Source organism: Fusarium verticillioides, chromosome 2, assembly GCF_000149555.1.
Source record: "Fusarium verticillioides 7600 chromosome 2, whole genome shotgun sequence".
NCBI classification, from domain to species: domain Eukaryota; kingdom Fungi; phylum Ascomycota; class Sordariomycetes; order Hypocreales; family Nectriaceae; genus Fusarium; species Fusarium verticillioides.
The window spans coordinates 641,017-653,363 of record NC_031676.1 but is presented as its reverse complement, the minus strand read 5'-3'; the positions used below and the strand labels follow the sequence as shown (position 1 = coordinate 653,363).

Below are 12,347 nucleotides of genomic sequence, written 5' to 3'. Positions count from 1 at the left end.
CATACATTAGTGCATCCATGGATCCCATCACCAACGCAGTATCCATGCTGGGGCCGAACCTGATAGCCTGACTCGGGGGTTTTTTACCCACCCGTTGCCTTGGAGCATCTAGAATTTTTCCATTAGTTGCCGTGTTGTTTCCGGTGTGGAGAAGAGAGTTCGTCTAGAATTTGCTTCTGTATTGGGCATTTGGTGGCTGCTGACGATAAAAGTCTGATGCCGTTGCCGACGGTCGGTTTCACCGGTGAACGATGAGTTTTGTCGGTGCGAGAACGAAAGTTCTTTGCATGATGGTGTTGCAGGTGAAGGGACAGGGGGATTGTGCAGCCGAAGTGTATCGGTGAGGCGAGCTTTGGACGGGACCGAATATTGATGGCATTTGTCTCAGATAGAACTGGACTAGTTCCCTTGCTTAGCCGGTGGCAAGAATGGAATATACGATATTAGTATGACAGCTGAAAAGTCGATAGACTAATGTAGGTAGGTAGCTATTGTCTTGTATTGATCAGCTGGCGAGTTTAGGTCAAAGCTATATCGCGCTAAGTAGTTCGGCGAACTACGTATATCTCAAGACTATGTTGCTGATAGTGGTCTAGACCTCTGGCTACTACCCCAGCTGTACAATCATTGCTCTGTAATCAAGTCTGGGAATGCGATATGTTTCAATTGCGTCATTTACAGTCTACTCAAGATTGTCTACAAGCCTACTCGATTATACAATAGTGTATAAACGAAGGAAGATCCTATTATTGAATAAATACAGCTCATAAAGAACGTTAGTACTAACCTAATACTATTCTATCAAAAGCTTAGTGGTAGGATATTATGTGACAGCCTGACCACTACTAGAATCGAAATATTTATCGACTTAAAGACAACGCCGGATGGTGTCTGCGCCTGCAAACTTGAGCGACGACAGATTTGGGTTGCAACTCGCGTATGTACATATTCACCAGCATCATACTCATTGGTACAATAAATCGTGAAACCAACATCAATTTTATACGCAAGGTTCCTCGACTCGACCCAAAGACTGCTCTCTATAGATGCTGTGCCCTGTGACAGAAGCAAAAAACACCCTGAAGCTGCGATACCAAAGTCACTTCACCTAAACTGCATGCCATTTCCAATAAATACCTGGCAGAAGTGTCAAAGTTGCTTTCGTTAATAAACGCAAACTGGGTTTAATCCGCCATCCAGCATCCATCGGCATCACATATCATCCAAACAGCGGCTCGAATCCATCCTCTGCATCCTACTCAATCCATTCTTTAACCATGCCTTCATCGATAACGGGCCTCAAAGCTCTGCGATGGGTGCTCCGTATGCGAAGTTTGCCTCCTTGAGCGTCTAATTGACAATGACCATTGTGGTGTATAGCACCTCAGTGACGAGTCTGATACGGAATGGGGGCTTGGAGAACCATGATGCAATTTTTTGAGCAGGGTCAAGTGACTGTAGTGTGTCCCTGGGATGCTGGATATGGTATGTCCCGAGTTGAGCCGTGAGAAGGCCGATCCAAAACAGCAACCGTCAAGTACCACCATTCTAAAATTCTTGGTCTAGAACGAGCACTACCGTAAGTCATGGAAAATCAAGACATGATCTAATATAAAGATCTAATGTGCCAAAGACGGGCCCCTTTGTTTCCGCCAAGTGATGAGGACGGTGCATGTACATGATTCTTCCTTATCCATGCGCAAAATCAGACACTATTCTCATCACTGACACCAGAGGAACCGTCCCTCTCGATGCAAGATCTTGAGAGATGATCTCTCGGGGTATTCTGGTGCGCTAAGAAGATTGAACAATAGAAAATATGCTGATCTTGAGTTTGAAATGGAGGCTCTGAACGAGCGATCTGAGATTCCAGTTCTTCTAAAAACAACAACTCCAACAACACCAATACCACTACCATCCGCGGACGCTCAGAGCGGTTGAGTGATACCTCGACTATATCTTGAGCGAAACCACATGGGCAAGTGACTCCTCTCTCATAGAAAAAGGATGAGAAACAAAAGATGGGGGAAACAGAGAAATGGCTCTTGGAGCGAGTTTGTCCGAGATGAGTGCGGCTTGACTCCTGAGCAACTGCAGAAGGTTCAAGACATCCGAGCCGAATACACAAAGAAGCGGAGAACTTTTACGCAAGGAATGAGACCCAGGAAGCCATAGTCAGAGTCACTGAAAGGTACAAATGTACGATTTGCGGCTATGTGGCAGATAGCCCATCTCATCTTCAGATGCTATCAAAAGTCGCAGAAAGACCAGGCTCTGGCAGAGTCGCAGCGCACAGGAATACCAATCGTAATGACGTTCTCAGGGGTCTATTGATGGACTGGCCGCCATATGTGATACTGGCTCCCGTTGCATCAGGTAGTTGGTATTAAAGCCCTCGTCCTGACGCGCCAGTATTCTGTCATGATGTCCTAAGCAATGGACGATTAGATTTAACTTACGTTAGTGGCTCAGACGACATCGAGAAAAGAAATTTTCTCGATAAAGTCGTTGGTGTTCTGCGTCTTCTTTTGACAGGCCTCTTGTAAGTGCTTGGTTTGATCGACGACCTGGCAAAAACCTCCGGACACACAGACTCAAGCGGAGGGACGAGGAGGGGACGGTGATGATCCTTGGTGTCCCCGAAAGGAGCGCGCCGTTGGGCAATACACCTTGAAACGTGACTCCTTGCATGAGGATCAAGCACTGCTAACCGTCGTCCGCTTCGACTGGTGGCTTCACAATGCTGGTCTCGAGAGAACCTTCCCGTGGCAAACTGTAGCTAACAAGTTCCACACGAGTACATCTTCGTGTTGGCCGGCCGTTTAGATGATTGTGAGTGTCTTGCTGATGATATACTGGTATATGATACTGAGGTCAAAGCTCACTCAAGATGCTCACATTTACCACCTATCTAGCTACAGCTGGAACAGAAATGCTACGGCGCAGCTATTGTATGAATAAATGAGTTATGAAGAGCAGTTCAAGCTCAAGACACGAACACGAGAACCAAACGCTCAATTAGAGTAGATGAATTAGTGTTTGGCGGTTATGCAGAAACATGACTTGTAAGTGAGTGAGTGGCAAAGCCGTGGCAGCCACTGGCAGATGAGAAAAACTTTCGTCCTACAACATCGGGTTTTCTTTACCAAACATCGAACCAAAAACATAAAGAATTCTCCCTCAAATCATTACCATCTCAGATTATTCTTCTCTTAAACTTCTGATATTCTCTCCTCTTGCAATGGTTAACAACGCAATTCTCACGACAAAAGCGGCCAGCAAACAAGCGATGCAGTAGGCCAGATTTTCCCTTTCCCACGAAAGACTTACACTCTATCAAGGTTCCCCAAGCAACAATCTCTCATTTCCTCTCCCAGGCCAACACATCCTCATTCAACAACCCCATCTCTCAACCTCCTCTTAAACTCAGAACCAGCCTCACTCAACACCAAATCTGCCAAATCCCAAGACCTCAAGAACACCCAAAACTCTCAGCTCGCGCATATAAACACCAAAACTAAGCGAGCTTGCCAATAAGAGGACGACACGCCCCGGCCCCGTTGGCCAAGTGGTAAGGCGTCGCACTCGTAATGCGAAGATCACTGGTTCGATTCCAGTACGGGGCATCCGTTACCCCAGCTGTCTCAGACAGTTGAACCCTCTGCTTTTGCTTCCTCGACATATTGAGAAGTTGTCTTTTTGCTTGGCTGTAGAATTAGAGCTAGATTCTCAGGCTGTCATTGGCTGGTTTTACCTGGGAACTCTACTTTTGGTAACTGACTTCACTTGATGTGCTATAGATGGAGTAAGACAACGCTGATATGATCCCAATTCGAAATGACACTCATTATTATTATACACCTAGATCTAAGCAACTATCCTTCCCCTTTCCCTCTTTGGTTCTTCACTCTCCAACACCAACGGTCCTCCTCCAGGTCCGCTTGCATCCAAGCTAACCGTCACACCCTTCCTCTCACTCACGGCTCGTATCGACTCTCCCAAATTCCTAAAGTCAACTTCACAAGTCTGAGTCTGATTCTCTACTCCATCTTTGACCTCTCGGATCTCAATACCAGGATATGGGAGCCAACCTTCTCGAAGAGGAATCATGATAAGTGGAATCTCAGCTTCTGTGTCGGATGTTGAGGACAGGGGGTCCTTCTTTGAACCTGGAATGACAAAGTGACCTTTTCGACGACCACCGAGAAGCCATGTATCTCCTGCGGCTGCGACTTCATAGCTATACTCTGTGTCTTTCTTGTGTTGCATTTCAGTGTCCCAGATCTGCGTCCATCTAAGATGCAGCGTAGCAGCGAGCATCTGGTTAACAGCCACAGTTGGGACAGCTCCCGGTTTCTGATCCATTAATTCCGTGACCGGAGTTTGCAGCTCAATATCCGCGGTATGCAGTATAGGCAGTGAGGGTATCTCAACTGGGATGAGGAGTGTGCAGGGGTTATCAGGCTGCGCTGCTGAAATGGTAATTCGAGGATTGGAAGCTTGCCATTCCCTGATAGCAGTCGATATCTTCTCTGTTGCATCAACTTGCGTTCCAGGTACCTGTCCAATGCCAGCAAAGTACTTATCCCAAGGAACGTCAGCTAGAAAGGCAGTAGGCACTGCGCCAAGAAGTGCGGCTCGCTCGAGGTCAATGGGCTGCAGGGTCTTGGCTTCTCTCACAACTAGCGATGTGATGAGTTTCGAGAATGATGCCAAGGAAGGATCATTCAGAGCATCAAATATGGACTTGACAAGCGCCTCCTCGATCTCCGTTTGTAGTATGTTGTAATAGAGTTTCAAATACATAGTTCTCGCCGCTCGCTTACTCGACCTGACATTGGTCTTCCTCTTTATGCGGTAAAGTAATGTCGCGGGTTGCTTCGAAAACACCATGGTTGTATCAGCAGGAGGAACGCCAAACTCGGATTCGAACAGATCCGAGGGCATCAGTTCGCTCTTATACAAGCGAAGAGGACTGTGGCTCGCTGTAGACACGTTAAACCGAGAGTAAAGTGCATTATGCTTGAAGACATCTTGCACGTTGACACCCAAAGCCAGAGAGATGGGAATGATTATCGACTTTGCAAACGTATACTTTTGACCCGACTCAAGCGTGTATGCGACGTCGGCCTTAGCAGATACATTCGCAATGTCATGCTCAACTGAGTAAGGAAATCGTAGAGTGACGCTTGACTCAGCCGGGATTTTGTTGAAGTAGATGATACCACCCGCCTCGGGCTTCTTTGCAAACTCGACATCCGAGTCGATAACTTGGGCTTCAAGAGTCAACATCCGCAGGCCACCAGTAGTGGGCCTGAGACGGATCTCGCAACTCTTGATCGAGTTCCAGCCTGGGTTGAGAGTGAAGTCCAATGTGTTGTTCTTGTCTAGGGAGGTGTGTCTTGTAGCTACAAGATGCACATCAAGAGCACCATCTCGGTGGAAGATGACGACCTCAGGATGCTTGAAGATATCAGTAGTTTGTGGAGGTGGTTGGTTGATGTCGCGTTCAAAGTGAAGGAAGAGGTTGCTCGAGAAAAGTCCAAGATGATCTATCTTGTATTTTCCAGGAATGACAGACTGAAGCTGTTAGCATAATCTTTCAGTTTGGTTCAAGAACTTACTGTGCATTCAACTGTGATGCTGTTTTGCCCAGGCTGTAAAACAATGTCTCCCTTCCTTGAGAAAAGCAGCTCCTTGGTAGGCCCCGGCTCAGAGGCTGTGGCTCGAACATCTATCCCATCCAACTTAATTTCGTCCGGCAACAAACACCACAGATTGATAGTCAAGGAGCATTTGTCCTCTTTATCAAAATACTCAGGAGCACATGCAAGTTCGATATTTGTAAAGAAGTTGGACAAGTGCACCTTGACTTGTGAAGATAGCGAAGAAGCCAGGTCAAACAAGTTACCCACAACACCCTTCATGGACATTGCGTCCACAGGCTCGGGCTTACCAACCCTCGATACTCTCTTTGAGCGTTGCTCTAGTCTCTCCTTTTCAGCCGCACAAGACTTCGTCAATAGCTTCAGAGCAACTCGCACATAATCATCCTTTGACTTCATCTCACGGAGACAGTGGAGATACATGACAAGCATAGACAACTCGAGTGACGTCCAACCGCTCTCGCCAAAAAATGGTGTGGCTCGGTAGAAATAGGAAGAAGCAGTGCTGTACTCCTTGAGATGAAAGTTGAGCACAGCAAGATCTGCCATGCTTGCTTGTACCGCGTGATCGTGGTTTGCAACAGTGTAGTGTCGAAGGGCTTTGTCTGTGAGAATCTCATATAGACGGTAGAAGTTCTCTGGGTTGTCAATGGCTGTCTGGAGAAGATTGTTGTTGACACCAGCGTCCAATGGAGGTACTTCCTCTGAAGTACCACTTGTAGCAGGCTGATCATCAAGACTGATCTCTTCAAAGTCTGCCTCAGCTTCTGCGATAATAGGCGCCTCTTTCCAGCCATCACTCCACCCGCGCTTCCTACCCAAGCCATCAAGGATACTTCGTGACAGCATGTAAAGCTCGGCGCGTCTAGCAGCGAGATCCTCAAGACCCCCCTTGAGAAATTGTGATTCCTGATCATTGTTGATCTTTGGCATGCCCGGCCCAGGGAACACACCTGGGCTTAGTGGAGGACGAGTCCCAGGTGCTGGACCTGTTGAGACATGAAGAGACGTAGTTCGGGCAGGGTGCATCATAGTCTTGGGTTCAGGGATGGAGGACTTTTGCTCCTGGCTTTGAGGAGGAGCAAGAGTGGAGGGAGGAATGGGAAGGGATTTTGATGCTGTTTGTGCGAGGATCTGTTGAGCAACTGAGAATGCGAATGATGCGACTACATTGTCAATGACTTCTGATAGATTGGGATCGATAGGAGAGTCGTCTTCGTCAGACTTTTCAGATGCCACAGCAGTCAAAATGTCTCGTCGCATAATTTGCGACACTGCCGGGATGAACTGTAGAGTCCTTCGACATATCTCACCCAGGCTTGCAAGATTTTCCGTCTCCTCGGTATGCTTTGGTGGAGGTGCTAGAGGTGCGACTCCATGCAAGACAGAGTCTTGTTGCTCCTTCAACTTGTCGAGCAGATCCTCCCTTGATGACCAAGCGTTTCCAAGCCGCAAGAGCAGTGCCATCTGTCGTGCAAAGATATAGCACCGGAAGTCAAACACAGAGACATCATTAGCCAGAATCTTGTCTCTATAAGCCTTCTTGGTAGCACTGATGGGTATCTCATCAAACTGCTCCTTGATAGTCTCATTCGACTGAAGATCCACAGCCTCTTCGTCTTCTGTGTTTCCACCTGGTGCTTTGGCGAGAGAGCTTTTGACAATCTCCTTGAGGTCCTCGGTGTAGCTGAGCATGGCGCCTCCGTGTCTCGTTGGCGAACCTTCATCAGCTTGCTCATTGACAACAGAGTCGAGTCCAACACTGAGCTCATCATATCCCACCAAGGCATCCTCTACTAGACCAACACTCTCAAAGCCTCTTGCCAAGCCTTCTTTGAGGATGAAGAAAGTACAGAAGTTCCATCCCGGTAAGCTTCGCTGACCGTCTTTTTCTTTAATATCTTCTTCGTACTGTGTCACGCGCGAGTCGAACGAGGTGAGAATAAGGCTCTTGAACTTGGCAATGAGCTCCGCCCAGGCATTTTCAGCATCGTGCTCATCTTCCGAGTACCCTGTCGGCACCGCAGGAACCACTCTCGGCAGCTGATCGTACGGAAGATCATTGATTCCAATTCTGATCTGTGCAACTCGATCCGGTGCTGTCTTTCCAAGGCCAGAAAAGTCGGTTCGAAGCTTCTCGAGTAGCGGTGTCGAGCCAGTGCGCCATCGCGGAGCTGACTTTTCTGAATTCTCCTGTGAGCGAGAGCTGGTCCTCGGTTGCGTCGACGCCACCGTATTCGGAAGGACAACGTGTAGAATCAAGTAATCGAACGCATCGTGCTTCTCTTGTTTGCTATTTCGTTTCGGGTTGCTTGATGACGGTATCTGAGTCTTGATCCATTCTCGAATTTCGGCACGAACGGAGGTCTTGTATGTTTCATTGTCGTCGCATCTCACCAGTAGCACCTTGAGATACGGTGTCCGTCGCAAACCAGGAATTTGATGTCGTCGTTGACTCCCAATTGCCCTCGAAGGCAAAGACTGCGTGTCTATCTGATCAGCAGAAGCCGCCTGACCACCAAAGTTCTGCTGCTGAAACCCATCGTCGAGAGTGCTCCCTGATCGTCGAAGGGTGTGAGGAGAAGAAGCTGATCCAGGGCCATCCCCCTGAAGAAGCTCAACGTGAAGCGTGTCGATAGATCGTAGAGGTCCAGCATGCGATTGCCAGTTCAGATTCCGCAACGGCAAACGAGGAATCAATCCCGGGGCGAGGAGCTTGTAAACATCGTGAGGATCGAAGTACTCGACTTGCGACAAGGTGTCGTGTTAGCGGACAACTCAAGGGAGGCTTAAGGTTTACAGGGGAATAAACGCCATAGAAGGTCAGTACTCACCAGTCACTTTTGACGTCGAGAATGGCTGTTCCATGGCAAACAGCTCGAGCGCGCACTTGTCATTGCTGTTTGTCCAAGTAAACAGTCAAGGTATGGATCTCAATCGAGATGGTGTTTAACCGCTAAAGCTGTCCCGAACGAGCTCCAGTGGATAACGATTGGAGACCCCTGTTGACGTAGAAGTACCTCCTGGGTCCTTCATGCGCCGGAAGCGGCATTTGTCCGGTCCCAGGCGGTGAGTGCACGTGCGTTGTGTTATTGGTTGGGTGTCATGACGCTATTTTCATTTTGACGGCGGGGTGGCGGCAGAATCTTGGAGGGGCAACATTTTGTCAAGGAATTGCGACTAATAAGCCTGTTAAACTTGTTCATTTCTCTCATTCCCAACCGTTTTGACTCTTTATCATGTCTTCTCTCAAGGCTGTCAAGTACACTCGGGGCCAACTCCAGGTCCTCGATCAACTCCGTCTTCCTCACGAATTTCACTACGACGATGTCTCCAACAGAACAGAGGCCTTTGACAGCATCGCAACTATGCGAGTGCGAGGTGCCCCAGCTATTGCCATCGTAGCAGCTCTCGGTCTAGCTGTTGAACTTCACAATGGAAGCATCACAGCTTCAAACGCTGAGGATACTATCTCTCAAATTGAGGAAGCTCTCGACTATCTCAAAGAAAGCCGACCTACAGCTGTCGACTTGACCAACGCTATTAACCAGCTCAAGTCCACAATAAGAGCGGTTGGAAGCACTGCTACCAAGGAGCAGGTTATCACAGCTTTCATCGAAGAGGCTGAGAAGATCTTTGAGAAGGATCTCCAGACCAACCTCTCCATTGGTGACCATGGAGCTGAGTGGCTGCGTGCCCAAGCTGGTGCCTCTTCTGACAAGAAGATCTCGGTCCTCACACACTGCAACACTGGATCCCTCGCTACATCTGGCCACGGTACTGCACTGGGAATAATTCGCACTCTTCAGTCCAAGGATCTCCTCCAGCACGCCTTCTGCACAGAGACTCGACCTTACAACCAAGGAAGCAGACTCACTGCCTTTGAACTTGTCTTTGAGAACATCCCCAGCACACTCATCACTGATTCCATGGCTGCTTCACTCTTCCGCAACCGCAAGCAAGAAAAGAACATCGCGGCTGTCATCGTTGGTGCTGACCGTGTCGTTCGCAATGGTGACACAGCTAACAAGATTGGTACCTACCAACTCGCTGTTCTTGCCAAGCACCACGGAATCAAGTTCATCGTCGCTGCTCCCACGACCAGCATTGACCTCGAGACTGAGACTGGCGATGGTATCAAGATTGAGGAGAGAAAGAAGGAGGAGCTCACACAGGTCACAGGAGCTGTGATCAAACCCGATGGTACCGTCGATGAGAGCAGCAAGGTCCGCGTTGCTACCGCTGATCAGCGAATCAACGTGTGGAACCCTGCCTTCGATGTCACTCCCGCGGAGCTCATTGACGCCGTGGTCACAGAGAAAGGCGCCATTGAGAAGGGACCTGATGGCAACTTTGACTTTAGCAAGATCCTGCCTGAGCGCTGGGCCAAAATCACTGGTGCATAAGCCAGTTTTACGATGTCATATTTCATTTAAGCGGGCTATCATATCCAACATTAGACTAGAGCAGCGGAAAATTGGGTTTCTATTTATTGCTTCAACGCATGAAGAATCAGCTTTTGGTATCCTTCAACGGCAGTTTCAAGATCAGCAACGGTCAAGTTCTCCCTCGCGCCATGTGCAACAAGAATGTTTCCTGGGCCGTACAGGTACCTCGTGTGGTCACCCTTGAGGTTGGGAATGTCGGTTCCGTAGTTGACGGTGATTTTCTCAAAGCCTGAGCTTGTTAGCGACGCTCCCACAAGAATTTGAAATGGTGTACGTACCATCGACATCGCAATTTGCTTCCACAGGTCCGTACCCGTGGGTGCAGTCGAAGATGAAAGCATCCTTGTCGACCTCGTCAAAGATGGCTTGGATCTTGTCATGAACAATGACATGTCCATCAGCCTGCTTTCCGCTCGCAACTCGCACAGCCAGTCCAACCTTGGCCTCCTCGGGAATGACATTAGCGGCCACGCCACCGTTGAATCGACCAATATTGACAGTGGTGTTACCAAACAGCTCACTGCTACCAAGGTCGGTGTCGAGCACTTTAGCAAAGGCTCGAATCATCAGCTCGTTGGCTGACTTGCCGAGCCATGGGTAACCACTGTGACCGGGGAAGCCCTTTGTGGTAACGTCGCAGCCCAGCATGCCCTTGTGTCCGCAAGCAAGCTTAAGCTCTGTAGGCTCGCCAAAGATGACAGCGTCCAGACTGTATGGAAGCTCCTTGGTCTCGATGGCCTCGCTGAAACGGCGCATGCCATCACCCTTGACCTCCTCGCCGACAACGAATAGCAGGACGACCTTATGGGGATCGATCTTTCCGTGCTCGATAAGGTTCTCAACCGCAGTGATTTGAGCAGCAACGCTACCCTTGGCGTCCACACTGCCTCGGCCGGTGATCATGGTCTCTTTTGTAACCTCACCATCATCAATTCCATATGGGATATGCGGTGGAACGACGTCAATGTGGCTGCTCACACAGACCTTGGGATCGAAAGTCTTCTTTCCATCTTGTCGCCAAGCCAGCACATTGAACCTCGGCTTTCCTTCCGGCGTATTATCAAAAGGCTCAACTTCCTGACGCGAAGTAGTATATCCCTTTTTCTCAAGATACCCCTCAAGCCAAACTCCCACATCATGTTCAGTTCCAGAAACCGAGGACGTCTCAATAAGAGACTTGTGCAAGCTCAGTAGCTCGGACCGGTACGAGGGCGCATCGTCGTTGCTAGCAATGACGTCGGAGGAGGGCTTTTTGTCATAATCTCCAAGAACCTGCTGCCAATCGAAAGCAATGGCCAGAGAGGCCGATGCCAGGAAACTGGCGACTGTTGCGATGCGCATCGTGGGGAAACAAAACGGATTTGTTCGTGTAGCTTAAAGTTTTGGGGTGGAGGTTGGGGAATAAGTCAGAAGGGGAGCTTGGGTTCAATTGAGCTCGGACATTGGTGGAGAAGAGCGGAATGACGCAAGTGGCCGATGTCGGGTGTTGTCTGGGGTACCTGGATGGTCTAGTCAGATAAGAACAGAGATAGGATCTTCTTTTGGAGAGGTCAGTGGCATGATATAGTGATCCGTACCTAGACGGGGAATGCCTCTATTTGGAAGGTCTATAAATCGATCGGCGAATAACAAAACCCGTATACAAACAGATGAAAACTGCTGGGTTACCCGGTTACCCCATACTGAACAAACTGTCACAGGAACATTGTAGTCTAATGCTCCTTCGAATAGGTTTCTATTCGGAGTTGCTCTACATATAAGATAATGTCTTAAATCTCTCAGCTCTAACCAGTCTATCAGTGTTGCTGGTTCTCTTATACGAGAAGCTGTAAGATTACGCCGCGACATTGGGCCTAACCTACACCTTGGACCAACTATATCCGTTTCGAACTTACACGCAAGACTTGTCATACCAAGTATGTTCGATGGCAAATTATTATTGCTATAGATTGGTTATCCCATCCTTCTTATAAACTACTCTTGGTCTCTCCTTTGAATAGCTTGGGGTCAAAATTATGGCTTCCTTTACCGGTTCCTTGGCATACCTTGCTTGGCTCCAGAGTTGTGACACGAACAGTGAAATGCTTCACTCTACACGATCTGGCATTACAATTCTACACAACCTGTTATGCAAGAAATATCGGGTCACGGACCGTCATGTCGGCTTGTCCTTCCGATCAGAGCCGGCTAGTTCCACGATGTTGGAGATAAGCGTAATGCGGGGTTGATAAGT

At 48.6% G+C, this 12,347-nt stretch overlaps 3 protein-coding genes and 1 non-coding gene across 4 annotated transcripts; 2 read left to right on the top strand and 2 right to left on the bottom strand.

Annotated features, from left to right (window-relative positions):
• Positions 1 to 3,554: 3,554 nt before the first annotated feature.
• FVEG_15794 lies at positions 3,555 to 3,626 on the top strand. The gene has a single exon. It is a non-coding gene; the product is annotated as a tRNA-Thr (tRNA).
• Positions 3,627 to 3,867: 241 nt separating this feature from the next.
• Positions 3,868 to 8,534, bottom strand: FVEG_06029 (hypothetical protein; the record flags this gene model as incomplete). Its single annotated transcript, XM_018894253.1, has 3 exons — positions 3,868 to 5,580; positions 5,625 to 8,413; positions 8,501 to 8,534. The coding sequence occupies 3 exons, from the start codon at positions 8,532 to 8,534 to the stop codon at positions 3,868 to 3,870; spliced, it is 4,536 nt and encodes a 1,511-aa protein (XP_018751291.1).
• A 269-nt stretch (positions 8,535 to 8,803) lies between these two features.
• Positions 8,804 to 12,105, top strand: FVEG_06028 (methylthioribose-1-phosphate isomerase). Its single transcript, XM_018894252.1, has one exon. It carries the CDS (start codon positions 8,906 to 8,908, stop codon positions 10,070 to 10,072), a length of 1,167 nt encoding a protein of 388 aa, XP_018751289.1. The 5' UTR covers positions 8,804 to 8,905; the 3' UTR covers positions 10,073 to 12,105.
• FVEG_06027 (acetylornithine deacetylase) lies at positions 10,156 to 11,455 on the bottom strand (the record flags this gene model as incomplete). Its single annotated transcript, XM_018894251.1, has 2 exons — positions 10,156 to 10,343; positions 10,393 to 11,455. The coding sequence occupies 2 exons, from the start codon at positions 11,453 to 11,455 to the stop codon at positions 10,156 to 10,158; spliced, it is 1,251 nt and encodes a 416-aa protein (XP_018751290.1).
• Positions 12,106 to 12,347: the final 242 nt, after the last annotated feature.